We start from the raw sequence: 24,764 nt of genomic DNA on the forward strand, positions 1-24,764 counted from the left end.
CTCTCTCCCACAAATACTTTAACACAAGCATACCTTGGAAATATTGTGGGTTCGGTTCCAGACCACTGCACTGAAATGAATATGGCAATAAAGCGAGTCACACAAACTTTTTGGTTTCCCAGTGCATATAAACATTCTGTTTACATTATACTGTAGCCTGTTAAGTGTGCAATGGCATTATGTCAAAGAAAAAAATCAATGTACATACCTTAATTAAAAAATACTTTTTTGCTAAAAAATGCTAACCATCATCTAACAACGCAAGGTTGCCACAGACCTTCACTTCGTAAAAAAACTCAGTATCTGTGAAGCACAATAAAACAAGGTCTGCCTGTATGTATTTCCTAGGAATAGGGATGCTCTCTTATGTAACCATGGTACAGTTGTCAAGTCTAGTAACTTTAACATTAATACAATCCTTTAATGAACCGTCCATATTAGAATTTTGTGAATTCCCCCTTTAGATCAGGGCCCAGTCTAGAGTCAGGTATTGCATTTAGTTGCCATGTCTCTTTAGACTCCTTTAATCTGAACGTTTCCACAGACTTTGTCTTTTATGATATTGACATTTGAGAAGAATACAGCCCCTATCCCTCCACTGGGGTTTGTGTGAAGGTTTCCATGATTAGATGGAGATCATGCATCCTCAGCCAGAATACTCCATATGTGATGCCGTGTCCTTTGGAGGCACCCAGTGGTCACCTGCCTCTTGCAGGTGATGTTAATTTTGGTCCTCTCTTCAGGGTGCTGTCCAATTTCTCCACTGCAGAGTTACTATTTTCCCTTGTGATTAATGAACAGTCTGTGGAGAGATACTTTCTGAACATGTAGGTAATTCAGCTTTTCATGAAAATTTCCCCTTGATTTAGCACCCATTGATTAATAAATCTTGAACAAAATCCGGGACAATCTGAGGTTGTCCAGCAGATCAGATGTGAAGGTTATTGCTAGTGCGAAGCAATGCCCTCAGGTTTTCAGGGATACCACAATTAGGCTTAACATGGGTATGGGAGAAAGAAAATGAAACAGAACTCCACTGAAAGAAGGAAGAGTGAAGGGGTGTAGGAGAGAGAGAAGAGACGAATATGTGAAGACCTGGAGAGTGTGAGCATTCATCTCCCCAACCCGGCAGAGTAGACCTGAGAAGCAAGACACTCAAATAGAAATGTGTGGCAATTTTTTCCTCTTCTTGCTGAGGTACCATCAGCAAGGGCACCAATTCCCTGCAGAGACACAGAGACAACTATCCTCAATACCATTCCTGGTTGCCTCCCGGTAGAAAACACTTGAGGATACCTATCCATCTGTCTTAGCTCCTCTTCCACAAATCTCAGTGAACTTTCTTCCCAGCAGTTGCTGCTTCATGAGACCATTCCAGATCGCCTGTATCACCCCAACCCCCAGGACCTTCTTTTCTAATTATCTCCAATCTAGAGTGTTACCAGTGATCACCTCAGGTGCCTTCATACGGACAGGAATACATCTTATCACTACAAGGTGGTCTTCCCTTTAACTAGGGATACGAATTAGACTGGAACTGAGACTTCGGTGCTGGTGGTCCCCCAGGGGCTGGATGCAGGTTGTGCTAGGACCTGGTCTTCTCATATTCTCCCACCCTGCCCCTCACCACCACCCCACCAGGGTCAGGCTACTTATAAACTAGATAATTCCTCTGGAGGCTGTGGTAGTTTGAATAATGCTCTCCCTAAAAATGTCCACAATCTAATCCCCAGACCCCGTGAATATGTTACCTTACATGACAAAAAAAAAAGAAATTGCAGATGTGATTAAGCTAATTGTGTTGATTTGGGAGGATTATCCTGGATTATTGCAAGGTCCTTATAAGAGGGAGGCAGGATAACCAGAGTTAGTGGTTGAAGTCTATGTGACATCAGAACAAAGAGAAGATGCTCCAGCTTTGAAAATGGACGAAGAGCCGCAAGCCAAGGCAAGTGGGTGACCTCTAGAAGCTGGAAAAGTCAAAGAAACAGATTCTCCCCCCAGAGCTTCTAAAAGGGACCTAGCCCTGTAGACCCATGTTAGACTTCTGATCTATAGAATTATAAGATTTATTGAGTTATATTGCTTTAAGCCACTATGTGGTAATTTGTTACAACAATAGGAAACTAATAAAGAGGTGTTTCATATTTAGGGGATTCAGGCTTCCCCCTAGTTAGCTAGATACATCAGCTGGACAATAAACCACTGTCAACACCCATCTTTAACAGAATAGCCACTGGAGGACCTGGCACTGAGCCAGGTGCTGGGAAAGCAGAGATGAATGACATGGCCCCTGCCCTCGAGCAGCTCAGAAGGTCTCCCAGCACAGACTTGGGTGGGTCCACAGCACTTACAGAGCTCTCATATTATTTAATTTTGGGGTTTTTTTTTCTTTTCCACCAGTGCCTGTGCTAATGCTGACTGAAGTTATGGAGACAAACTGGCTTCTGGTCTAGAGCTGACCAGTGGCTCACATGAATAAGGCAGGAGAGTCCGGCTTCTGGTCTATGAGTTCAACAGATTAGGGGGAAGAAGTTGCCTCAAAGACTGTATGTTGGGGCTTCCCTGGTGGCGCAGTGGTTGAGAATCTGCCTGCCAATGCAGGGGACACGGGTTCGAGCCCTGGTCTGGGAAGATTCCCACATGCCGCGGAGCAGCTGGGCCCGTGAGCTACAATTACTGAGCCTGCGCGTCTGGAGCCTGTGCTCCGCAACAAGAGAGGGCGCGATAGTGAGAGGCCCGCGCACCGCGATGAAGAGTGGTCCCCGCTCGCCGCAACTGGAGAAAGCCCTCGCACAGAAACGAAGACCCAACACAGCCAAAAATAAAAATAATAAATAAATAATAAATAAAAAATTTAAAAAAAAAAAAAAAAAAAAAAAGACTGTATGTTAAACTGCGAAGCCAGCAAATCTCACGTTTTAACTTTATCATGAATCCACCCTCACCGTCCACCCTAAATGCTGTTAAAGAAGTTGAAAGGGCAAGAATCAGTGACTCCGCTGGGGTGGGTGGAGGAAGGAATGGGGTTATGCGTGGCTGAACTCCCCTGCAACTCATCTTGCTGTATAGACCAGAGGGTTCACGGTTAGAGTCTAATTTTTTTAAATACTGGGCGAAACAGAGTCTCACAATCCATAGAACTTTCTGTCCCGATGGAAATATTCTATATCTGTGCTTGTACAACTGAGGGACTGAAGTTTTCATTTTATTTCATTTTAATTCACTTAAATGTCAAGAGTCACACTGTGTGGACAGCACAGCAAAACTGAGGGTAAAATCTTATATTTTAGGCTAGAAATAGTTGAAATTGTAGGAACTTGTCATTGCATTGGCCCTGCACTTTCTGTCTTCTTCAGTGGAGCCTTGATTCTTGCTACCCTAGCCCCTGCCTTGAATGTTCTCCCCATCCTGCAAGACCCTGTACATCCTCTTCCTCACTTTAACAGACGGTGGTTTCTCTCCTGCCCAACAGAGCCCATCCACTCTGACCTCTGTTTTTTCTCAACTCCTAACGTCCTTATGGTTGATTCTATTTCTTGGACATTCATCTTAGCTCCTGGGATGTCCATCAGCCCACAGGGACACTGTCTCATTCCTCCTGCATCACCCCACCCCCTACGGTATACAGTGGGGAGCATATAGAGGTTTGGAAGACATGTGTCATACTTGATACCAAGACAGATTCTTTTCATCCCTTGGCAGACACGACGTGCGTGCAGGACTGCCCCGAGGGCTACTATGCTGATGAGGACAGCCACCGGTGTGCCCCCTGCCACAGCTCTTGTAGGACATGTGAAGGGAGACACAGCATGCAATGCCTCTCCTGCCAGCCAGGGTGGTTCCAGCTGGGAAAGGAGTGTCTGCCCCAGTGCAGAGAAGGGTAAGGTGCTCAACACACTTTCCCCTCACTTAATCCCATAACCACTCCAGATATCACTATGAGCAAACCCATTTTGCAGATGAGGAAGTTAAGTCTCAGAACACTTAAATAACCAGATTGAAGTCTCACTGCTAGTAAGAAACAAAGATGAGAGTCCAACCCAACTGTAATGGTCTCCAGAGGATTTCGGCCAGTTCACAGTAATGGAAGAGTAAACAGGAAAGGCAGAGGGACCCAATGAGATAACACAGAGTCAGATTGTCAAGTCAGACCCACATCACTAATTCAAAGGATACAAGCAATTACAAGGCAGAGGTGATTCTTCTCTTAGAGAAGTCCAAATCCATGAATGTAGGTTCTTTCCCTTCTGCATTACGATTTGTTCGAACCAGATTTAATATGTGAGGTCTAAGCACTGCATGTGGTGCATTGATTTTACAAGGGGAACAATTTCACTTAAATATCTCCATTTATACCCTACTAATTCTCCAACCTGCTATGCCCCCGTAAATCCACAAATAACAGGTTTAGTTACCATAAACAACCCAGATACACAGATGTATCCTTCTAAAAGCATTTCACAGATAAGAGCCCTCCATCACGTGTTTTTCTGCAAGGAAAAACTGAGTGTGTTTATCAGAAGGTCTGGTTAGCAGCACATTTGGAAGAGGATTTGACTGGGTCATCTTTTTCCCCCCAGGCATTCCCAGTAAAGAGGAAGACTGATTACAGGCCTATTGCTAACTCTTCTTTCCCAATCAGTAACTCAAAGCACTGAGAGTTTCCAGACCCAAATTGAAGGGCTATAACTTTGGACTTTCCCCAAATGCTTTTGCTGAAATTAGCACATCTCTTATCTTCAGTTCTATAGCAATTACTGCTTGTATCACTGCCTTGTGTTTTGATTCACCTCATTCATTCAACACATGCTTAATAAAGAGCACTTGTATGTATTGATATAAGATGAGTAATACAAAGACTTTGTAAGAGCTTATTCTTCTTATATATCTCTTTCCCAGAAAATTATAGGCTCCTGGAAGAGAAACACATCTTACTTTTCACACAGGTTATGACAACACTCAGCACAGAGCCATACACATTAGCAGCCCTGAAAACACACCAGTCACATAGATCAATAAAGAGAGATTCCTGCCAGACAAGAGGGGGATGGGGCTACCTGGGTCAGGCTTTCATCTTCATCTTACTAAGTGCTTGAAAAATCTGGATCCCATCTTTCTCAGATCAAGTCATTAGATACTCCTATGCACACACACACAAAATTTAAATAGATTGCAGACCATGAAATTAAGAAAGCAATTGCTCCATATTATGTGAAGTTACCCATTGGGAGGTGAGGCACAGGTTGCCGTAAATCCCGTAAAGGGGAGTAAATGGGGTATAAATGAGTTATAAGTGGTGATATTTTACTGAACTAGTTCCTTTTGTAAAATCAATGATCCACATGTATAAACTTCATATGTTAAATCTCATCGCCTTGGGAAGGCAGGTGTGTAATCCTCTGCATCCTGACCCCATGCACATCATTACTTTGGTTTTTAACCTCAGAGCAGGTTTTTAAGGCCCCAGTTACTGTTTGTACTTATGCACAAGATCCTCTTCCAGGCTATGAGGCTCAGGTGATTTCATAGTCACCTCATGCAAAAGAGTTATCAAGGTAAGCAGTGGCACTGTGCTCTTCTTTTAATCAGAAACAGTCAATGGACAACTCTCCATTGTCTTCCTTTAGCATGACTCTTTAATAATTTTTAAAACCTATTCGGGGGCTTCCCTGGTGGCGCAGTGGTTAAGAATCTGCCTGCCAATGCAGGGGACACGGGTTCGAGCCCTGGTCTGGGAAGATCCCACATGCCGCGGAGCAACTAAGCCCGTGCGCCACAGCTACTGAGCCTGCGCTCTAGAGCCCGCGAGCCACGACTACTGAGCCCAAGTGCCACAACTACTGAAGCCCATGCGCCTAGAGCCCGTGCTCCTCAACAAGAGAAGCCCCCGCAATGAGAAGCCCACGCACCACAATGAAGAGTAGCCCCCGCTCGCCACAACTAGAGAAAGCCCGCACACAGCAATGAAGACCCAACACAGCCAAAAATAAATAAATTAAATAAATAAATTTTTTAAAAAAATAAAAAATAAAAAAAATAAAACCTATTCGGGGGCTTCCCTGGTGGCACAGCGGTTAAGAATCCGCCTGCCAATGCAGGGGACACGGGTTAGAGCCGTGGTCCGGGAAGATCCCACATGCCGCGGAGCAACTAAGCCCATGTGCCACAACTACTGAGCCTACGTTCTAGAGCCTGCAAGCCGCAACTTCTGAAGCTCGCACACCTAGAGCCCGTGCTCCGCAACAAGAGAAGCCACCGCGATGAGAAGTCCGTGCACCACAAGGAAGAGTAGCCCTGGCTCGCAGCAAACAGAGAAAGCCTACGCACAGCAAAAAAGACCCAACGCAGCCAAAAATAAATAAATAAATTATTAAAACGAAAACCTATTCGGTATTGATAAGCTTTCTTCCCCAGGGTTCCTACTGATGTTTTTCATCTTAATAACAATCTATAATAACAACATTAGTAACCAATGTTTATGCTGCTTTAGAGTTTACAAAGTATCTTCACTCACAATGTCTTTATATTATGATTTGAGTCAACAATAGTCCTATGAGATTGATATTATTCTCCCCATTTTGCAGATGAGGAAACTGAGGTTCAGAGAGGTTAAGTGACTTGCCTAAGGTCACATGGCTACTAATACTTGGTGGAGCCAGGACAAAAAATCAGATCTTCTGACTTCAATATTGCGTATCCCCTCTGTGGAAAATTGTGGATTTTCACTTTTTCCTATGGTTTTCTCTTTTGAGTCGTAGGTGATCTTTATCAACTATTCAGTTCATGATTGATGTTTTCGTTGGATAGCGTCAGTGTGCCAACATCCAGACAGGTTTATCTTTGGCAATGGTTCCTTTTCACTCTTCAATGTTACTTGAAAATCTTGTGTTTACCTTCAAATAATGCATTGCTTGTTATCGTGGCATTTAATGGATATGTTCAAATTGCGTTGCCCCACTTCATTAGCCCTTTGACCTTAAGCAAGTTGACTAAATTCTCTGAGCCTCAGTTTTTACATATGTAAAATACAGATAATATCTAAATCATAAGGTTTGGTGTGAGGATTAATCATAAAACTCATAATTATCAATAATATACATTAATTAGAGTGGACCTTGAATAATGTGGTTCCACTTGATCTGTGTGGTTTGCAATGCATGGCTCCATTTATATGCGGATTTTTTTCACTAAATATGTACTACACAATCTGCAGTAGGTTGAATCCAAGGATGCAGAACCACAGATATGGAGGGCCGACTATCATTATAGTATTTTTTAAAAACAGTATTACGGGGCTTCCCTGGTGGCGCAGTGGTTGAGAGTCTGCCTGCCGGTGCGGGGGACACGGGTTCGAGCCCTGGTCTGGGAAGATCCCACATGCCGCGGAGCAACTAGGCCCATGAGCCACAATTACTGAGCCTGCGCGTCTGGAGCCTGTGCTCCGCAACAAGAGAGGCTGCGATAATGAGAGGCCCGCGCACGGCGGTGAAGAGTGGCCCCCACTTGCCACAGCTGGAGAAAGTCCTCGCACAGAAACCAAGACCCAACGCAGCCATAAATAAATAAATAAATAAACCCAAAGTTTAAAAAAAAAAAAAAGTTGTGCCATTAAAAAAAAAAAAAAAACAGTATTACATGCAAAAAAACTATATATTATTATATGCAAATTTTCGACTACATGGAAGGTTGAAGCCCCTAACCCCTGAGCTGTTCTAGGATCAACTGTATTTATAATGTTCCTGGCACTGTTCTAACAAGCTTCTCAGTAATAACTTATTTAATTTTAGCTACTAATATTAGCCCCATATTACAGACCTGAGACACAGAGATGTTGTGTGACTTGCCTGAGGTCACACAGCACATGAGGGTTGACTCCATGCACTCCTGCTCCAAAGGGCAAACTCCTAACTGCCATGTCCTAATGTCTCATTTTTAGACTCAGTGAGGTGAAATAATGTTTATGATGTCTCCAGTGTACTGTCAGGCATATAGGAGAAACTTAACAAATGGTAATTATTGTTATTATATTTAGCCTCTGAAAATCTTTTCAAAAGAGGTCACATCTATGTAAAGGTCAATATCACTCATGTCACCTCCTATTTCAAGATTTTTTTTAACTGAGAAATTAGAAAAACCACTCAGGAGTACATTTAAAATACCTCCCATTCCCATTCAATATGACTTAACACCTGAATTTTAAAGTGGCAGAGCATATAGGTATATAAAAGGCAGGGGTAGTGAACAATTATTGTGGCACTACTACTTGTGATCTATGCTAGGTCCTTTCATATGTGTCATCTAACTTAATCCCCACAAATAACAGAGAAGGGATTGTAATGTCCAATTTACAGATAAGAAACTGAGACTCATTAGATGTATTAGTATAATTAGTAATGAATCTAATAAGTAAAGAGTCTAAAGGCACACAGCTTGTAACCATGATTTTTTCCACCGCACCCAACCTTGGAGCAAGCTTAATATTGAGTCTCTGCTTCCCTCCTTGGTTCAGGTATTACGCAGAAAACTCCACGGGGCGGTGCGAGAGGTGCAGCAGGAGCTGCAAGGCCTGCAGAGGCCCGTGGCCCACAGACTGCCTGTCTTGCGATCCATTCTTCTTTCTGCTCCACTCCAAGGGACAGTGTCACCGTACCTGCCCAGAGCATTACTACGCAGAGCAAAGCACACGGACCTGTGAGAGATGCCACCCAACTTGCGACAAATGCAAAGGTGAGGGCCATCTATCATTTTGCATGTGTGAATGGAAAAATGCAAAGTGTTTTTTCCTGCTTTGTCCCTCTCTCCTTTCATCACCTTTGGAGGGTCTTCTTGCTTGCCAACCTCATAGCCAATCCTCTCCAGCAGCAGCACCCTTTGTTCTCTTTCAGCTTCTGCACATCTGCCCTCTAACCCTAATTGATCCTGCACCACACTGCTGCCTCTTCAGATCCTTCCCATCCTTCAGGGCCCAGATACAAGCATCGTCCCCTACAGCAAGTGTTTTCCACCTACTGTCTTCTTTCTCTACCTGTTGAACTTGGAATCTGCCAAGCAAAATTTATTTTCATTATTTCAACAACTACTTAAGATGTTGGCCTAAAACTGTCCCAAGCTCCATTCTTATTTTCCAGAGACCTACTTGTCTGTCCCAGAGATTCTTAAAATCAACATGTCCCAGAGTAAACACAATCTGAGTTTCCTCTGATATTCACTCTTTCTGTTAATAGACCCACTGTCCAACCAATTGCCCAGATTTGATACCTTCAAGTTATCTTCCCTTTGCCTCCTGTCCAATGCACCTACCCTCTAACAACGGTAAACTTCAAGGTCTGTTGATTCTCTCTTCTAAACGTTTCTCTGCTCAGATCTCTTTTTCCATTCTCACTATTCTCATTCTTCATTCTCAGCATCTCTTAGCTGACTTTCTGAAATAGCACGTCACCCCAACTCTGGTCTTGCTACCCCACCCCCAGGTCACTGTGTACAGTAATGCCATAGCAATCTTTCTAAAATTCAAATTTGCTCATTTTTCTCCATAGCTTGACATAGAATGGTAATTATGGTGAATTCCTCTCACCATTTAAGAAGGAAATACCTCTTACAATGTTTTTATTCTTAAAACTTATTAGATTAATATTGATACCTGGTAGGGTACATTCCTGTTATCCTTTTCAAAATTGTCTTGGCTATTCCTAGCTCTTTTTCCAAGTAAATTTTATTATTTTCCAAGTAAATTTTATCACATTTCATTTAAAAAAAATCCCTTGGATATTAATTGACATTGCATTAAAACTCATCTTTACGATCCTGAGTCATCACATTTATGAACATGGTATATCTCTCCAATCTATGCATTCATTTTTTTTTCCTTGATAAACTTTCAATAAATGTGTTCTGTTTTTGAAAAGTGATTAAATTCTTTCCCTGGTCAGTCCTTTCAGCTTATGGTCTCAACTCTCCTTCCATGTACTTCAGAACCTAGAACCACCCAGAACCACTCAGCAGCCACCAAATAGGTGATGCTCTTTCATGCCTCCATGACTATTGTCCATGCATTTCCTCTTCCTGGAGAACAACACTCTATTAACTCTCAACTTAAAGACCCAGTTTGAATATCATCTTCTCTGTGAAGCTTTTCTTAGTCTTCCCAGAAATCTTCTTCCTTCTTCTTGATTCTATAATACACTGTTTTATCATAGCTATTTTTATTCAATACATTACATTTTAATTAAACGTCCAGCTCTCTTGCTGATTGTGAGACCCTCAAGGCAAGAATTGGACCACATTCATTTTCTCAATAAAGACTTTAAAAAATGGTCCACACCAAAAAAATCTTTAAAAAAATAAAAAAATAAAAATTCAGTCCACCTATTATTTTAGTTTTTTAACTTAAATGACTTATTTTTAAGATTTCTAATGGTTTGTTTTTCATATCCATCTATTTTTGTTTCATATCTTCCTGTTTGTGCTTCAATTTCTTTTTTTGAGAGGATATTCTTGTCTTCATTTACTTTTTAAGCATCTTAAATATGCTAATTTTTAAGTTTGTCAAACTTTTCTATGAAATTAATATTATCTGAAGTAAATTCATGTTAATTCTTGATTGTGTTTATCTTCTTTTTTAGCATTCTTTTTTCTACATGCTTTGAAATTTTGGTCTTGAGCTCATTTTGAATGGAAGACTTTGCTTTTGGTTTTCACTCCCTTTCTCTCTCCCTTCGTCCTTACTCCTCACAGTCTGGTACTTTTTCAGCTCATGCTACCCCATGTCCCCCCCTGAAACTCAGTATAGGAACATGATGTTCCAATATTCCTGGAGGTGATACTGATGTCACTGCAGATCTCATCAGCAATCCAGCTGGCAGCCCAGGAGAGTTCCTGGTCAACAGGTGATGTCTATGAGGGCAAAGAGTCCCACCCTGACTCCTGTTTTAAGCTCTAAACCTGGATTTTAGTGCAGGTCTTATATGAAACACTTTTAGTTCCTATTATGGTAGAAAAGTTGAACTCACAGCCACGATTGCCTACATTTAGGCCCAGAGCCAAGCAGGTGGGTGGCTTGAATCTGATTGCTATTTTGCATTTATATTCCCTTTCTGGTCCAGAGAGATTTCATCTTACTTTTGAGCCGAACTATCTCTTTTTTTGGTTCTCTCTGTTTATATTTATTCTCTCATTTCAGTGTGTTTGGAATGAAGGGGTTATGTCAGAACCTGAATTCATATGATTTTTTTATGTATACAGGAAATCTCTGTACCTCTCTCTCTCTCAATTTTGTTGCAAACCAAAAAAAGCTCCAAAAGTAAATAAAGTCTTAAAAAAAAAATAAAGCTCATCAACACAGTCTCCCTGAGATTGTATTCCAGGGATGACTGGGCATATCTGGGTGAATCTTAAAGCCATCCTGAGTGTTTGTGCCTCCCCCTCCTGTATTTGACTTGAACCCCAAATGTTCCTGGTTAATGATTTCTATCTTTGTTGTTCATTTCTTCTGTCATCCTTTCTTCACCTACCACACATGTCCTTTGCTGGTTAGTGAATCTTTGTGCTGCCTTCTGATTTTGCAATATATAGATTACAAAATCTGGGAACAGGTTTTCTCCTGGGTTATAAACTGGGTGAAAAAATAAAGGATGAGTTCCTTCCTTCTTAAAATATTAGCTGTCATACTAAGAAATGAGGATGCATGAAGGATACAGGGAAAATTTCCCAACCTAAGTAAGTAATTTACCAACTAGATTGTATTTCCTTCACATTTGACTGCCCAATAATATTAGGGTGTTAAAAAATACTTAAAAGAACTAAGGGGGTCCGTCTATTTATCTCTTGTAAAAATAAAATACAGTGTGTGTGTGTGAAAAAAAAAAAAAAGAACTAAGGGGGTTGGGGGAGGGAAGCATACTAATGACCAACATGTATCTTTTATGCAGCTGGTTCCTTCATAATTAGCTCATTCCTTGCCTTCACACATTTAACTTTTTATTTATCGTTCACACAAAATTGTATTAAATAAAAATCCAGGCTGGTTAACCAAAGCCTCCTAACTCTCCTGAGCTGCCTCTCTCTTCCGGTGTGGAATGACACCATGGACAGACCCCAGGGGTGGCTCTGCATGGCTGAATTCATCCCGTGGGGGTCATTCTAAGGGAGAGCAGATGGTGAGCTGCTCCGAATTTTATGGAAAAGCCAAAGCTGTCTTTATAGGTGCCAAGTTTCCTGCAGATCCTTGGAAGCAATGATAAACGTAAGATGTTAAACTTGAAAAAAAAAAAGAAAACATTCTGGAAATTAGCCAACTACCTTTTGCAAAAGACACAGAGTACCCTAAGTATGCAGATTTTGCAATAAATCAATGTAGGCGATGTAAATGGAGTCCTGATTTGTCACCCAGAGGTGGCTTGTAGTGCCTTTGGGGATTGCCCAGGATCTAGGCCAAATTGCTGCTGGCCTTCTGGAAAATGTAACCAAACTTAAGACACAAATTTTGTGACCTAACCTTTTTACTCCCTTTCATTTCTCTCTTCTAATTTTTCCTACCTTTAATTTCTCTTCATAAAGAAAAAAAATCCCACACCTCTATATTTTAAAATCGGAGTAAGACATTTAAGCTGTATTTCAAAAAACTGCAGGGAGAAAAGGAAAGAAGTAGGGGAAGATTGATTCTTTCTTCAGAGACCACAACTGTGTTCCAGAACATGTAGGAAATTCTGTATGAAGTTGGACGTAAGATAAAAATAGAGTGGCTTTGAATTTATACCACTATAGGCAGCCCGCAATCTAAGAAGAAGTTGGGTAATAAAGGTTTATTATCTGAGCTGTTGTTCAGAACTCAGAATTCATTCTTCCATAGAAACATTATAAATGATTGAGCTCACAGATCAGACATGAAAAGTGGATTTAAATCCAGAGTGAATGTAAGAACAGGACTCACGGTTCTAGTTCAACTTCAACTAACCACACTTTACAATATTTTTCTGATGAAAAGGCCTATATATCAAGTTCCATCTCACAATATCAGGCACATTCCATGCCCCCTCTACCTCCCTGTTCCTACCTCTCCATCTAACTCAGTGAACTAGAGCTCAGGTCTCCTGTCCCCAAACTCTCTCCAGAAGTTATCCCTTGATACCTGCATAGAAAGAAATACTTGGGTCAGTCATTCTTGGGGTCTCTGAATTAGGAGAGAAGGGTATTACCTCCACAGGAAACAGTCTGTCTGTTCAGACCTCCTCTACTTGGTTCATGTATGAAGGCAGATAGTATGATCAAAGAGCACTGCACTGTCAGTCAACAAACCTGAATTTGACTCTTGAGACAACCATTCCCTATGAAACCTTGAATGAGTGACTTCACATGTCTGGGAATTTGTTTACATTTATTTAAAAATTAAATAAATAGGATGTCAAATTTCTGAGAAGAGAGTTTACAGCTTTCAAGAGAATTTCAAAGGAATCTATCATGACAATCCCCAAAATTAAGAACTACTGGACAGGGCTTCCCTGGTGGCGCAGTGGTTAAGAATCTGCCTGCCAATGCAGGGGACACGGGTTTGAGCCCTGGTCCGGGAAGTTCCCACATGCTGCGGAGCAACTAAGCCCGTGCGCCACAACTACTGAGCTTGTACTCTATAGCCCGCGAGCCACAACTACTGAACCCGCGTGCCACAACTACTGAAGCCCGTGCGCCTAGAGCCCATGCTCCGCAACAAGAGAAGCCACCGCAATGAGGAGCCCACGCACCGCAAGAAAGAGTAGCCCCCGCTCACTACAACTAGAGAAAGCCTGCACGCAGCAACGAAGACCCAACACAGCCAATAAATAAATAAATAAATAAAAAAGAACTACTGGACAAAATGATCTGGTAAATTCTTTTAGCCCTAGCATTTTAAATTCCAAGTCTGGTGTTGTTTCTCAACTAGGAACTGCCCATTCATGATTTACTCATCGAGTTTTGGGACCCTCCAAATCATCCTCATCCTCTCTACTAGTTAAACAATAAGCAGAATGATAAATAAAGCTTTCACAAACTTTCTACATGATTTCTCATTCTCTGAAAATCTTTCCTTTTGCTGTAATAAAAAATCTGTCATCTCCAAACCCTTATTTCCAAATTGAGAGTTTACATTGATTAGACTAATTGGATAATTTCTAGGTCTTTACTTGGTATCTCATAGATTTTTTTTCTTTTTTTCCATATCCTCAATCAATTCACCCTTCTACTTCAATTTACTTGACATGTTCCTTGCTCCTAAGTGTTTTGGATCCAAGACAGAGATTGAAATCTAAGGTCAGTTTCATAACTTAGAATCATTTTTTCCTTTCAGGAAAAGGAGCATTGACTTGCTTATCCTGTGTGTGGAGTTACCACCTGGCGGGAGGAATCTGCGTCTCTGACTGTCTCGTGGGAGAGTACAGAGTGGGAGAGGTACCGAGCTGGGCGTGGTGTGCCTGCCACCATTTCTACAGAGGGACATGAGCTAGTTTCTGCACGTCATTTTGGGCAAAGTCAAAAAAGTCATAAAATCCCTACACTCACTATAGTTCAGGTTTAATATTTTTAAATCTACCATTGCACTGTGGAATAATGGTGCTACCCACCTGTAACCTTAATTTCAATCAAAAGAACTGAGAAGACCTGAGATAAATAATGGAGAAGTTATTTAATGAGGACCGCAATATATTGCTCATGACCTTAGAAGTTTCGGGTCTACATGGGAATATTATGTCAGAAATAAGAAATATCTTCTCTCCTCCCCCTCTGCTGGCTAACCTGAAATGTCTGAATAACGTCAGAACTACATAACCAATGTTGGTCCTTCATCTCCTCCACCCCTTCGAATATATTAAGAGAGGTATATTTCGTTTCCTGGCCTAGAAACTATGGATTTTCTGAGTCCACTAACATCTTGATTGTGTTTCCAAACTTTAGAAATTAAGTAAATCTCTCCATGGTAAAACTCACAAGTCCCAGCATATTCACATATGCCATTCTCTTTAAATTCTCACAAGAGCCCTCATTACACTTTGGAGAAACTGAGAATCCAAGAGGTTAAATACAGTAATTTGATAAAGATCATGCGAATAGTAAGGAACAAAGTTGGGATTAAACACAGGGGTTCTGACTCCTAATCCAGGGTTTGATGAGATCTCAGCTGAGAAAGCACCTTATCAGCACCTGAAACTTGCCAAGGTGCTCAACAACGGCAATTTCCATTCCTTCTTTTTCTATTGTACCAGCCTTCCAAAGTGCAGAAGTGAAATAGGAAGGTATCTTCCCTCATCTATGTTTTCAGCACCAGTGAAATGGAGCAACTTGTTGGGAAGGAAGCCACTTTCTCATCTCTCAACAATCTTCCCACTGAGATTTCACTGTTTTAGCTAACAGTCACAATTTATATTATTCTGGGGCAGAGACACGAGAATCTAATAATCACAGAGGCAGAGCAGGTCATGTAAATGAGTGAAGAGCGTTGGGTCAAAGAAAACCCTAGTGCAAACTTGACCATAGGTGGAATCTGACGTTTCACCTGTGTGTTGGTGACCTCAGAGCAAGGGTTGGGGATTGTATCAAATAGGAGAGCACAAAAAGGGGGCCACCGGCACTCAGCTCTGTCTGTGATGTGGGAGTGGTGAATTCAGTGTTGATAAATCTTCCAGTTTTTAAAGAGAAACTCAGAACTGATTTACATGTGAAATATCCCAATTTTGAAATGTAGGCAATGAATTCAATTTTTTTAAACTGAGAAGACCAGTTGAGTACAGACCAGACAAAACTTGTCCTTGATCAGGTACAGCACATGGCTGTCAATTTGTAACCTGAGCTATTCTAGAAGCTTGTTCTCTCACTATGATTACCAGCAGATCTCAGAGGAAAGGCTCAGCAACGGTTCCATCCAAGTGCAAATAGCTGGTTCTGTCTTTCATCCAGAACAGTAAAAATGGACCCAGAACAAATCACCTTTCTGCTATCCCCAACTTGCCTCCTTCCCTTATCCATAGGAGAGGCAACCTCCATTTGGGAACTCCAATGCCTTGTTAATTTCTCCACACGCCAAAGGAATCTGATTGTTCTTAACAGGGGGAGAAATTTAACTGTGAAAAATGCCATGAGAGCTGCATAGAATGCAAAGGACCTGGCACCAAGAACTGTACTGTGTGTCCTGCCAACCTGGTGCTGCACATGGATGACAGCCGCTGCCTGCACTGCTGCAACACCTCCGATCCCACCGATGTCTGGGAGTGCTGTGACTGCCATGACACCACAGGTGAGGGGAGAGGGAGAGCAGCCTGCGGAGCCAGAGGAAGCGCATGTCCTCAGGATGCTGATGGGAGCATGGGGGAGAGAGGGATGGGAAGTTTCAGAGGATCAATAGAGCAACCTTTATTTAATGATTCTTTTTTTAATTTATTTTTTTAATTGAAGTATAGTTGAATTACAATGTTGTGTTTGTTTCTGCTGTACAGCAAAGTGATTCAGTTATGCACATATATACATATTCTTTTTCATATTCTTTTCCATTATGGTTTATTACAGGATAGAGCAACCTTTTTATTGAGTGCCTGCTATGTGCCCACTGTACCTGAAACGTTCTGTCCATCATCTCATATAAGTTGATATTATTAATCCCATTTTACAGATGAGGAGACTCTGGCTCAAAGGGTTTGATTAGCATGCCCACGTCCATACCAATGTTAACAGACGCATCTGGAATCAGAATATGGGTCGTTTGGACTCAAAGCCAGCATTCTCTCCACTGCTGTCCTGCCTCCCAGATTCAAGCTCAAGCAAGTCTAGAGTTTCATCTTTATAAATTTACTTTATTCCTTTTTAAAAAAATCTTCCCTCCTGGGAAAAAAGGAAAAGAGTTGTCTATCAAGGAAGCTGATGCCAATATTATCTTGATTCCGTCAAAAAATCATCCTGCGGAAGGCAGCCCAAATCCAGGGCTCCCATTAGAGACTTAAGGCATTTTAGAAATGAACTTTCATTGAAGGCTAAGAGGACACAAAACCCCTTTTACCAATTCCAAGTCCCCCAACTGTCTCCCACCCCCAATCTATTCATACGGGTACTTGGTTCTCATTGGCCACAAGCTTAGAAAGATCCCCAATGGAATGATTTCTTCTAAAAAGAAAAAGATAAATTCTTAAAACCTATTCTCTAGTGTAAAAGCAGATCATTTCCTTGGAGTTCAGCTACATCATGGCCTGACAAAAAGAGACATTATATTTATGGGAGCCTGTCCATTTTTAAGAAAAGTATATCCCAGACCCATAACTGCTACTAGTCTTTTCTGTTTTATTTTTGATCAGCCTTTTCAACTAATTTTTAAATACCATCGTTCCAAAAACGAATTGTTTCCTTCTTTCAGCTTTCCCACCCCCATTAGCAGCTGGTTTCCCCAGCTCTTCATACACATCCACCTTCAGGGTCTGATTGCCTAATATCCATGCTGTGTCAGCTAAGAATGAAAACCTTCATTACATTGATGGCTTTAAATGAAACCAGAAGTGTGTACATGTTGGGTGCAGAGTTTCTGCAAGCCTTTTCCAACTAAGAACTATTTAGTCAGCTCTCCTGGGCTTTCTGTGGCTCTTGAAGACCTACCTGGGGCAACTCTGCCGAAGACCAAATACTCTTGATTACCTGCTCATTCGTTACTAAGACACTCTGATCCTTCAAAGAACCCATATCACAGAGGCTGACTCTGACTCTGCGGACCTAAGACTGGAGAGCAGTAAGACATAATTGCATATGGCACCCTGGTAATTGAAACAACCTCGAAAAGTCTTTTATTGATTCTCCTGCCTCAGGCAGTATTTATCGCAAAGTACCACACACGGGTTGCTTATCCTTCCCTCTGATGCTTTAATATTTCCTCCAGGGAAAAATTCTGTGCTGATATGTTAATGACAAAAGTAGTAATGACGGTGCTGTTACTTTAGGAGGTGAAATTCTGCTTGATGGGCAAAATCCCATGAGGATGAAAGTTAGGATAAAATAGAAAACTTGTTTATCACTAGCAAAAAGAGAAAGAAAACACATAGTGATGAATCAGACCTAATTGGCCAATATATAATAAAAGAAAATAATTAACCCTAAAATAATTGGCAACAGTATTATATCCATTAAGCTAGTGTATATCATGTACGTAGAATCTCATAAAACATCCTGGGGGCAGACCTAGGTGGTTCAAAAATATTTATGGAAAACATACTGTGTATTTCAACTTGTACATCCAACAAGGCCTGCTAGTTTTTTCTCTGGTTCTTTCATACTCTCTTTCACACTCCCATTTGGTGGGTTATAGAAAAAAAAAAAATTAGGTAACTTACCCAAATTATACCACCTGAATAAATGAGTGAAAAGTACAAAAAATGAGCTCATCACTGAATTATGACACTGTTTTGGTTACTCCATATTTTCAATTAAGGCATCAAAACAAATGTTGGTGGATGACAGGGGGGCAGAGCTCTCAACTTCAGAAATCTTAGTTATGATAGAAGAAATCCCCTATCACTCAATTTGGTAGTCAGAATTTAAAGATGGTACTTTTCATGCTGCCAAATTAGGTCCACAGAAAGCCAAGAAGTCAAAAAACCTTTGTCAGTGTTTTGCCCTAATGTCTCCAGACTGTAGCATGAAGCAAGGATTCCTGGGTTCGAGTTCTGCTTGCTCCATAAACAAGTTCTTACCTGTGACAATGTGACAATTCACTTTCTCGCTGTGGGTCTCAGTTTCCTCAACTATCAAACAACAGATTGACCTGTGATTTCTATGGCCCCACACAGTGATGAATCAATGGCTTTATAAATAATCTGTTCCTATCTTTGAATTGTGGGATAATCCTGTTGAATCAGGTTTAAAGGTAGCTGGGGAAAAGACTCAGTCTTAGAAAAAGTCAGAGTTGAAACAGGAATAGAGCATTTAGCAATAACTGAAGCCTGGCCCAAGATGGAACATTTTTCTCAGGAAGGAAGTAGAAGAATCGATTTGGTAAGGTTGGACACTTGGTGACTCACCCATGAGGTATGGGTATGAGGGGGCTCCCTTTGGATCTCGAACTGACTTTCTCCCTAGAAGAGTTTGTTGGTATCATCTGGGATAGACTGAAACTCTCATGGGAGTAGACACGGAGCAATTCTGTAGAGGGGTGTGCTCTCGAAGAAAATCGAAGACAGTGGTTCTACCATTTTAGATTCAAAAGATAAAGGTGGGGCTTCCCTGGTGGCGCAGTGGTTGGGAGTCTGCCTGCTAATGCAGGGGACACGGGTTCGAGCCCTGGTCTGGGAAGATCCCACATGCAGCGGAGCAACTAGGTCCGTGAGCAACAACTACTGAGCCTGCGCGTCTGGAGCCTGTGCTCCGCAACAAGAGAGGCCGCGATAGTGAGAGGCCCACGCACCACGATGAAGAGTGGCCCCCGCTTGCCGCAACTAGAGGAAGCCCTCGCACAGAAACAAAGACCCAACACAGCCAAAAATAAATAAATAAATAAATAAAAAAAAAAAAAAAAAGATAAAGGTGAAGCTCTTTACCTCAGAAACTAATTTTCTCCATTCCCTTTCTTCTCTGCCACCCTTCCCCTCTGCCCTCTTCCTTTGGGGTCATCTTCCAACAGATGAGTGTATCCTTCGAGCAAGTGAGGTTGAACCTGCAGGTGAGCCTTCCAAGACAGCCCTGTTCATCACCTCCTCCGTTATGCTGGTGTTTCTGCTCGGGGCAGCTGTGATCGTCTGGAGGAAATCTCGGGGCAGAGTCAGGCCCACAGAAAAGGCCGGCTATGCAAAGCTGGCTGACCCTAGCAAGTCTTACTCCTCCTATAAGGGCAGTCATCGCGAGAGCACCAGCTTTGCAGAGGATCAGGTGATTGAGTACAGGGACCGCGACGATGATGAGGATGATGAGGATGACATTGTCTACATGGGCCAAGACGGCACCGTCTACCGGAAGTTTAAGTACGGGCTGCTGGATGACGATGATGAAGATGAACTGGAATACGATGACGAGGGCTACTCCTACCAGCAAACAGAGGTCACCTCCGCCCCGAGCCCATTCTACTCACAGGCATGCGTGTGAGCATTACCGTGTTGGATTTTATCCCGACACACCAGGGTGACGTGAGGGTGTCTGTGTTTGTCTTTTTAACCACGAGTCCAACTAGAGTATGTAAGAATGCTGAAATATTTTGTTCTTCTCTTGGATGGCTAAACTCCATTAACCATAATAGTTCAACCATAATTGAGGAACAAGGATAAAATTCAGAATGATTTTCCTCAAAACAATATGTCAAGACGCAAAACACAGGATGTAAAAAAAGTGAGATCTGTGCAAACTGTTTTATGTGATTTAAAAAAAAAAAAAAAGGAAATGAACCTATAGAGATTCTGTTTCTCAGCTGTATTGTGGAGATATCTGCTGCCTTCTTGATTTCTGATATTTCTGTAAATGATTTTGGGGGATGGGGAGACAAAGGAATTGTTTGTCTTAGGGGATTTTTCTCCCCTTTTAGTTCTCTTTGGGGGGAGATTTGTTCTATAAGGGGCAACTAAAGAAGGTTCTCCTCCTCATGTCATTTATACCAATTATTCCAGATCACCCCTGAGCAGAAGAGGCCACCTCTCTTGAGGCTGGTCATGACCTATTTGTAGACATGAGGAAAGGCCCAGGAAGTAGCGTCATAGGCAAGGAATCAGGCCGTGGTTCCTTTGCGGTAATCTCTAGTCATGATGAGTCTAGAGCAAGCTCAGCCAGGAGATAGGCAGGAGCATCCCAAGAGGAAAGAAATCACTAAGTTTCCAAGAATGTCAGCCTTACACCCTCATGATTTTTCTAAGAGCATTTCTGGTTGGAAACATCAGCTAAAACGTCAAGTAATAAAAGAAAAATGTCAATGTTAACCTAACATAAAAAGAGGTAAAATGATAAAAACTTCAGACACTCTTAAAAAAAGACTTTAGCTACTTAATTAAAGAGCTTTTATCAACAGCCCATCACAGAACTGTGGACTCTCCATAGAAAAAGTTAGGATGAAATTCCCAACATCCTGCTCACCAGCTTAATCCGGCTGCTGACCAGCCTTCCAACACTCTTCATCTCTGTGATCTTTGTTTCTAGACATCCTAGGCATCCCTTTTTCCACCCTCCTGTCAAGTACACTCTTGGATTTGTGCACCCGGGACAGTTTTTCTGCAGGCAATACAAAGAAGGGCTCTTGCTAAGTGAAATTATATAAGCAGGGTTTTGTGGATTTCCTTGTAAAAACAGAAGTGATAGGCAGCCCTGGGAGTGGACCACCAGAAAGTGACATTTTCAGATAATGATGATAATCACACACACACACAAAAATGTACTGCACACTATGTACCAGGTACCGAGCTAAATAATTCCTTTAAAAAACTCACCCCACTTAATACCACTGTAACTTCATGAGGTTGGTACCATAATATTACTCTTTTTTTTAAAATAGGAAACCCAAGGCTTACAAGATGTTAAATAACTAGCCCAAGGTCACAGAAAGCTAATCAAGATTCAAGAAAAAAGGATGACTCTAAAGTGTGTGTTCTTAATAACTATTCTCCACTGACACAAAGTGGAAAGAGAAGCATCCTAAATCTAATAAAGGCATGTCTATTATTTTATGATATGGCAACTCTATTATCTTTCCTGAATGTGTGCATTTTCTTTCCTTTTTTTAAAAAACACTGACATAGGAAATCTTTGTAAAGAAGTCTTCAGTTTACTGAAGTCCTCAGCGTTTCTTTAGGGGAAAGCTCTTAAAACAAAGTTGGAGTACTTTCTCTGGAAAGAGCCAGATAGTAAATACTTTTAGGCTTCGCACAACTATCAACTCTGCCATTGTGGCCTGAATGCAGCCAATCCACAACAAATGGGTGGGCTGTGCTCCAAGAAAACTTTATTTATGGACACTGAAATTTGGATTTAAGATAATTTTCACATATCATAAAATATTCTTCTTCTTTCAATTTTTTTCCTTCAATCGCTTAAAAATGTAAAAACCATTCTTGGCTCAAGGCAGTACAGAAACAGGTGATGGTTCAGATTTGGCCAAGAGACTGTAATTTGCTGACCTTGTCTTAAAAAAAAAAAATTCTTAAGAGACCATGTGTATCACACATACATATGGTATGCTTCCAAAAATTTTGATCATTTAAAATCACCTCTTCAAAATCTATTTGAAGCCTTTATGGTTCCCTTTTCAATTCTTAGAAACAAATAAAAGTACATGTAAGATACCCATCTTATCAATGGAAGAATTCCTCATCTTTTGTTGTGTAATTGGAGTGTAGCTTATGGAAATAAGTAATTTTGTTTATACTGTGTTGTTATCTTCCCTGATAATTCTAAAGCTCTGACAGACTGAGTTTAACATTTCTTTGTGTAGCCTGGAAATCGTTTTCCAAGAAAAATCTGTGTTTATGATACACAGTTAAAGATTAAATGAGGTCAAGATGACCTTGAATACTAAGAAAAATTGTGTTGTTACTCTATGTAATCCTGAAAAGAAGGCTCATGCTGTATATGGGTAGTTTGACATCTTTCCTTCTTTGTTCTTAGTTAGACCACTTTATTCGCAGACTTCTTCTGAATATTCTGCTAACAACTGCCTAAATAGATAAATATGTGGTTGGAAAACAAAGTCACTTTTTGGTTTTCTGTTTGCGAACAACTTGGAAACATTGAGAATCCTTGCAGACTGGAAATACACCAAGAGGCTGGGCAGGAGCTTGGAAGGCTCTAGTTCATAGAAAGTAATTTTAAAATTGAAAACTGGGACTTCCCTGGCAGCCCAGTGGTTAAGACTTCGCCTTCCAATGTAGGAGGTGCAGGTTCAATCCCTGGTCGGGGAGCTAAGATCCCATATGCCTCGGGGCCAAAAAACCAAAACATAAAGCAGAAGCAATATTGTAACAAATTCAATAAAGACTTTAAAAATAGTCCACATCAAAAAAAAAAAAATTGAAAATAAAATTAAATCAAGACCAGACAATGCCATAGGGACTTGCTTATTGATGAACTACTTCTGAGCACTTTTTATGTGATTAGTATTATGCTTTAACAAGAATATGAAGCAATAAAAGAATGTTTTTTTTTCCCCTCCTTTTTATCTTTCTACCTCCAATGACTAAGCTAGTCATATCAATTACAAACTTTCTTCTTAAAAATCAATCCAGTCGTTTATCAGCCCCATCATCACTGGCTCAACTGGGCCATTAGTCTCTCTCATCTGGATCTTTACTACTTCCTCCTGACTCATTGCTAAGCTTCAGTCTCTTTCTCCCAATTTATCTACCTTGCTATCATAGGCCATTTCTAAGGTCTATCGGATCATCACATTCAGGGCTCCCCATCACCTACATTGATTACAACATTCAAAATTTTGCAAGATATGGCCACTGCCTTTGTCTCCAATCTTACTATGCACCAATTCTTGACCCCTCCTCATTTCCCAGCTTCTCCACTTATACTCAACAGTACTGAATTGCTTCTAAGTTCTCCAGGATAATATCTTGTTATCTCATGTCCTTGGGCATACATTGTTCACTCTCCTTGGAATATTTTCCCCTACTCTCAACTTGACCTGGAAAATTTCTTACCATTCTTTAAAATCATGTTCCCTCATAACCTCTCCTGGGAGGTCTTCCCTGACCCTGAAGAAGGTTAATCACTTTCTCACCTCTCTGCTACCTAGATACTATGCGCGTATAGCTTTTCACATCACACTGTTGTCACTGTTTGATTATACATCTATTTCCACTAAGAGACTGGGTACTTCTTGAGGCAGCTACCATTTCCTTTCCAGAACCTACCACAGTGCCCAGCACTAGGTAAATAATCAAGAAATATTGATGGAATTGAGTGTTAAGAAGACAGGACTCACAAATATGAAGTAATTAGACAATGATACAGACCATATGTTGTATTATGCAGTCCATTCCTATTTGGTCTTGAATATAAATGATAAGGGGGTGAGGTGCAGGTGATGGTGTCAGTTAAATATGAGAAGTATGAGATAACCACAAATTAGAGCATGTTAGGGGTGGCTTCATGGGAAAAGGACTCATGCTTGGACTTGATTTGAAAAAGAAAAGAGGATGTAGAAGGTATCCCTCAAGGAAGGTGCTGGAGTTAACAAGTTGTTAACTTGATAACTGTAATAATATTAACTCACTAAGTGTGTATTAAGAATTCTCCACATTCCAGGCACTGTTTTGGAAACAACAGCGAGTGGAATCAATCAGATCTTGGGCCTTAAGGAACTTGCAGTCTAGTTGGGGAGAAAAAAATAATGACGACTCAACTACCATTTTCGATGCCTTCTATGTGCCAGCCACAGTCTTAGGCCCTTTTCTCATATGACATCATTTAATCCTTACTACACAAATGCAGTAGAATAAGACCGTGATCCCTCTTTACAAATGAGGAAATGGAGGCTCGGGGAGGACACTCAAAGTGCCATCAGTCAGGGTGTGAGGGGTCCAACTGGGATGTGAATCTAGGACTTTAGTCCATCTTCCTTGTGCTCTACCACCCTGCTTCTAAGCTAAAAAAAAGAGCCTGGCCTTTGTCAGTAATCCCTGGATCTCATTTGGAGATTCGTTTTCGCTGTATGGAATTTGCTATAATGAATCATCAGAAGGTGATGCCAAGGAAGCACCTATGGGATCCTGCAGTTCGGGTGCATAATCTCACCTAGAGGCATAGTGTTGAGGGGCAATGAGGAAAGAAAGAATTTTAGGTAA

The 24,764-nt window shown here is 41.2% G+C and overlaps 1 protein-coding gene across 8 annotated transcripts in view; it reads left to right on the forward strand.

Annotated features, from left to right (window-relative positions):
- PCSK5 (proprotein convertase subtilisin/kexin type 5) overlaps positions 1-24,764 on the forward strand; it is a 489,089-nt gene that overhangs the window by 455,594 nt on the left and 8,731 nt on the right. For 6 of the 8 annotated variants that reach the window (XM_036855664.1, XM_036855665.1, XM_036855666.1 and 3 more), the window contains 5 exons: positions 3,706-3,883; positions 8,513-8,730; positions 14,324-14,424; positions 16,078-16,264; positions 19,622-21,320. In XM_036855664.1, the coding sequence (XP_036711559.1) occupies positions 3,706-3,883; positions 8,513-8,730; positions 14,324-14,424; positions 16,078-16,264; positions 19,622-20,079 (1,142 nt within the window). In that variant the 3' untranslated portion in view covers positions 20,080-21,320. Of the gene's footprint in view, positions 1-3,705; positions 3,884-8,512; positions 8,731-14,323; positions 14,425-16,077; positions 16,265-16,636; positions 17,190-19,621; positions 21,321-24,764 lie in introns of those variants that run through there. The other 2 variants (XM_036855670.1, XM_036855671.1) reach the window with 2 other exon arrangements.

Source organism: Balaenoptera musculus, chromosome 6 (assembly GCF_009873245.2).
Source record: "Balaenoptera musculus isolate JJ_BM4_2016_0621 chromosome 6, mBalMus1.pri.v3, whole genome shotgun sequence".
NCBI classification, from domain to species: Eukaryota; Metazoa; Chordata; class Mammalia; order Artiodactyla; family Balaenopteridae; genus Balaenoptera; species Balaenoptera musculus.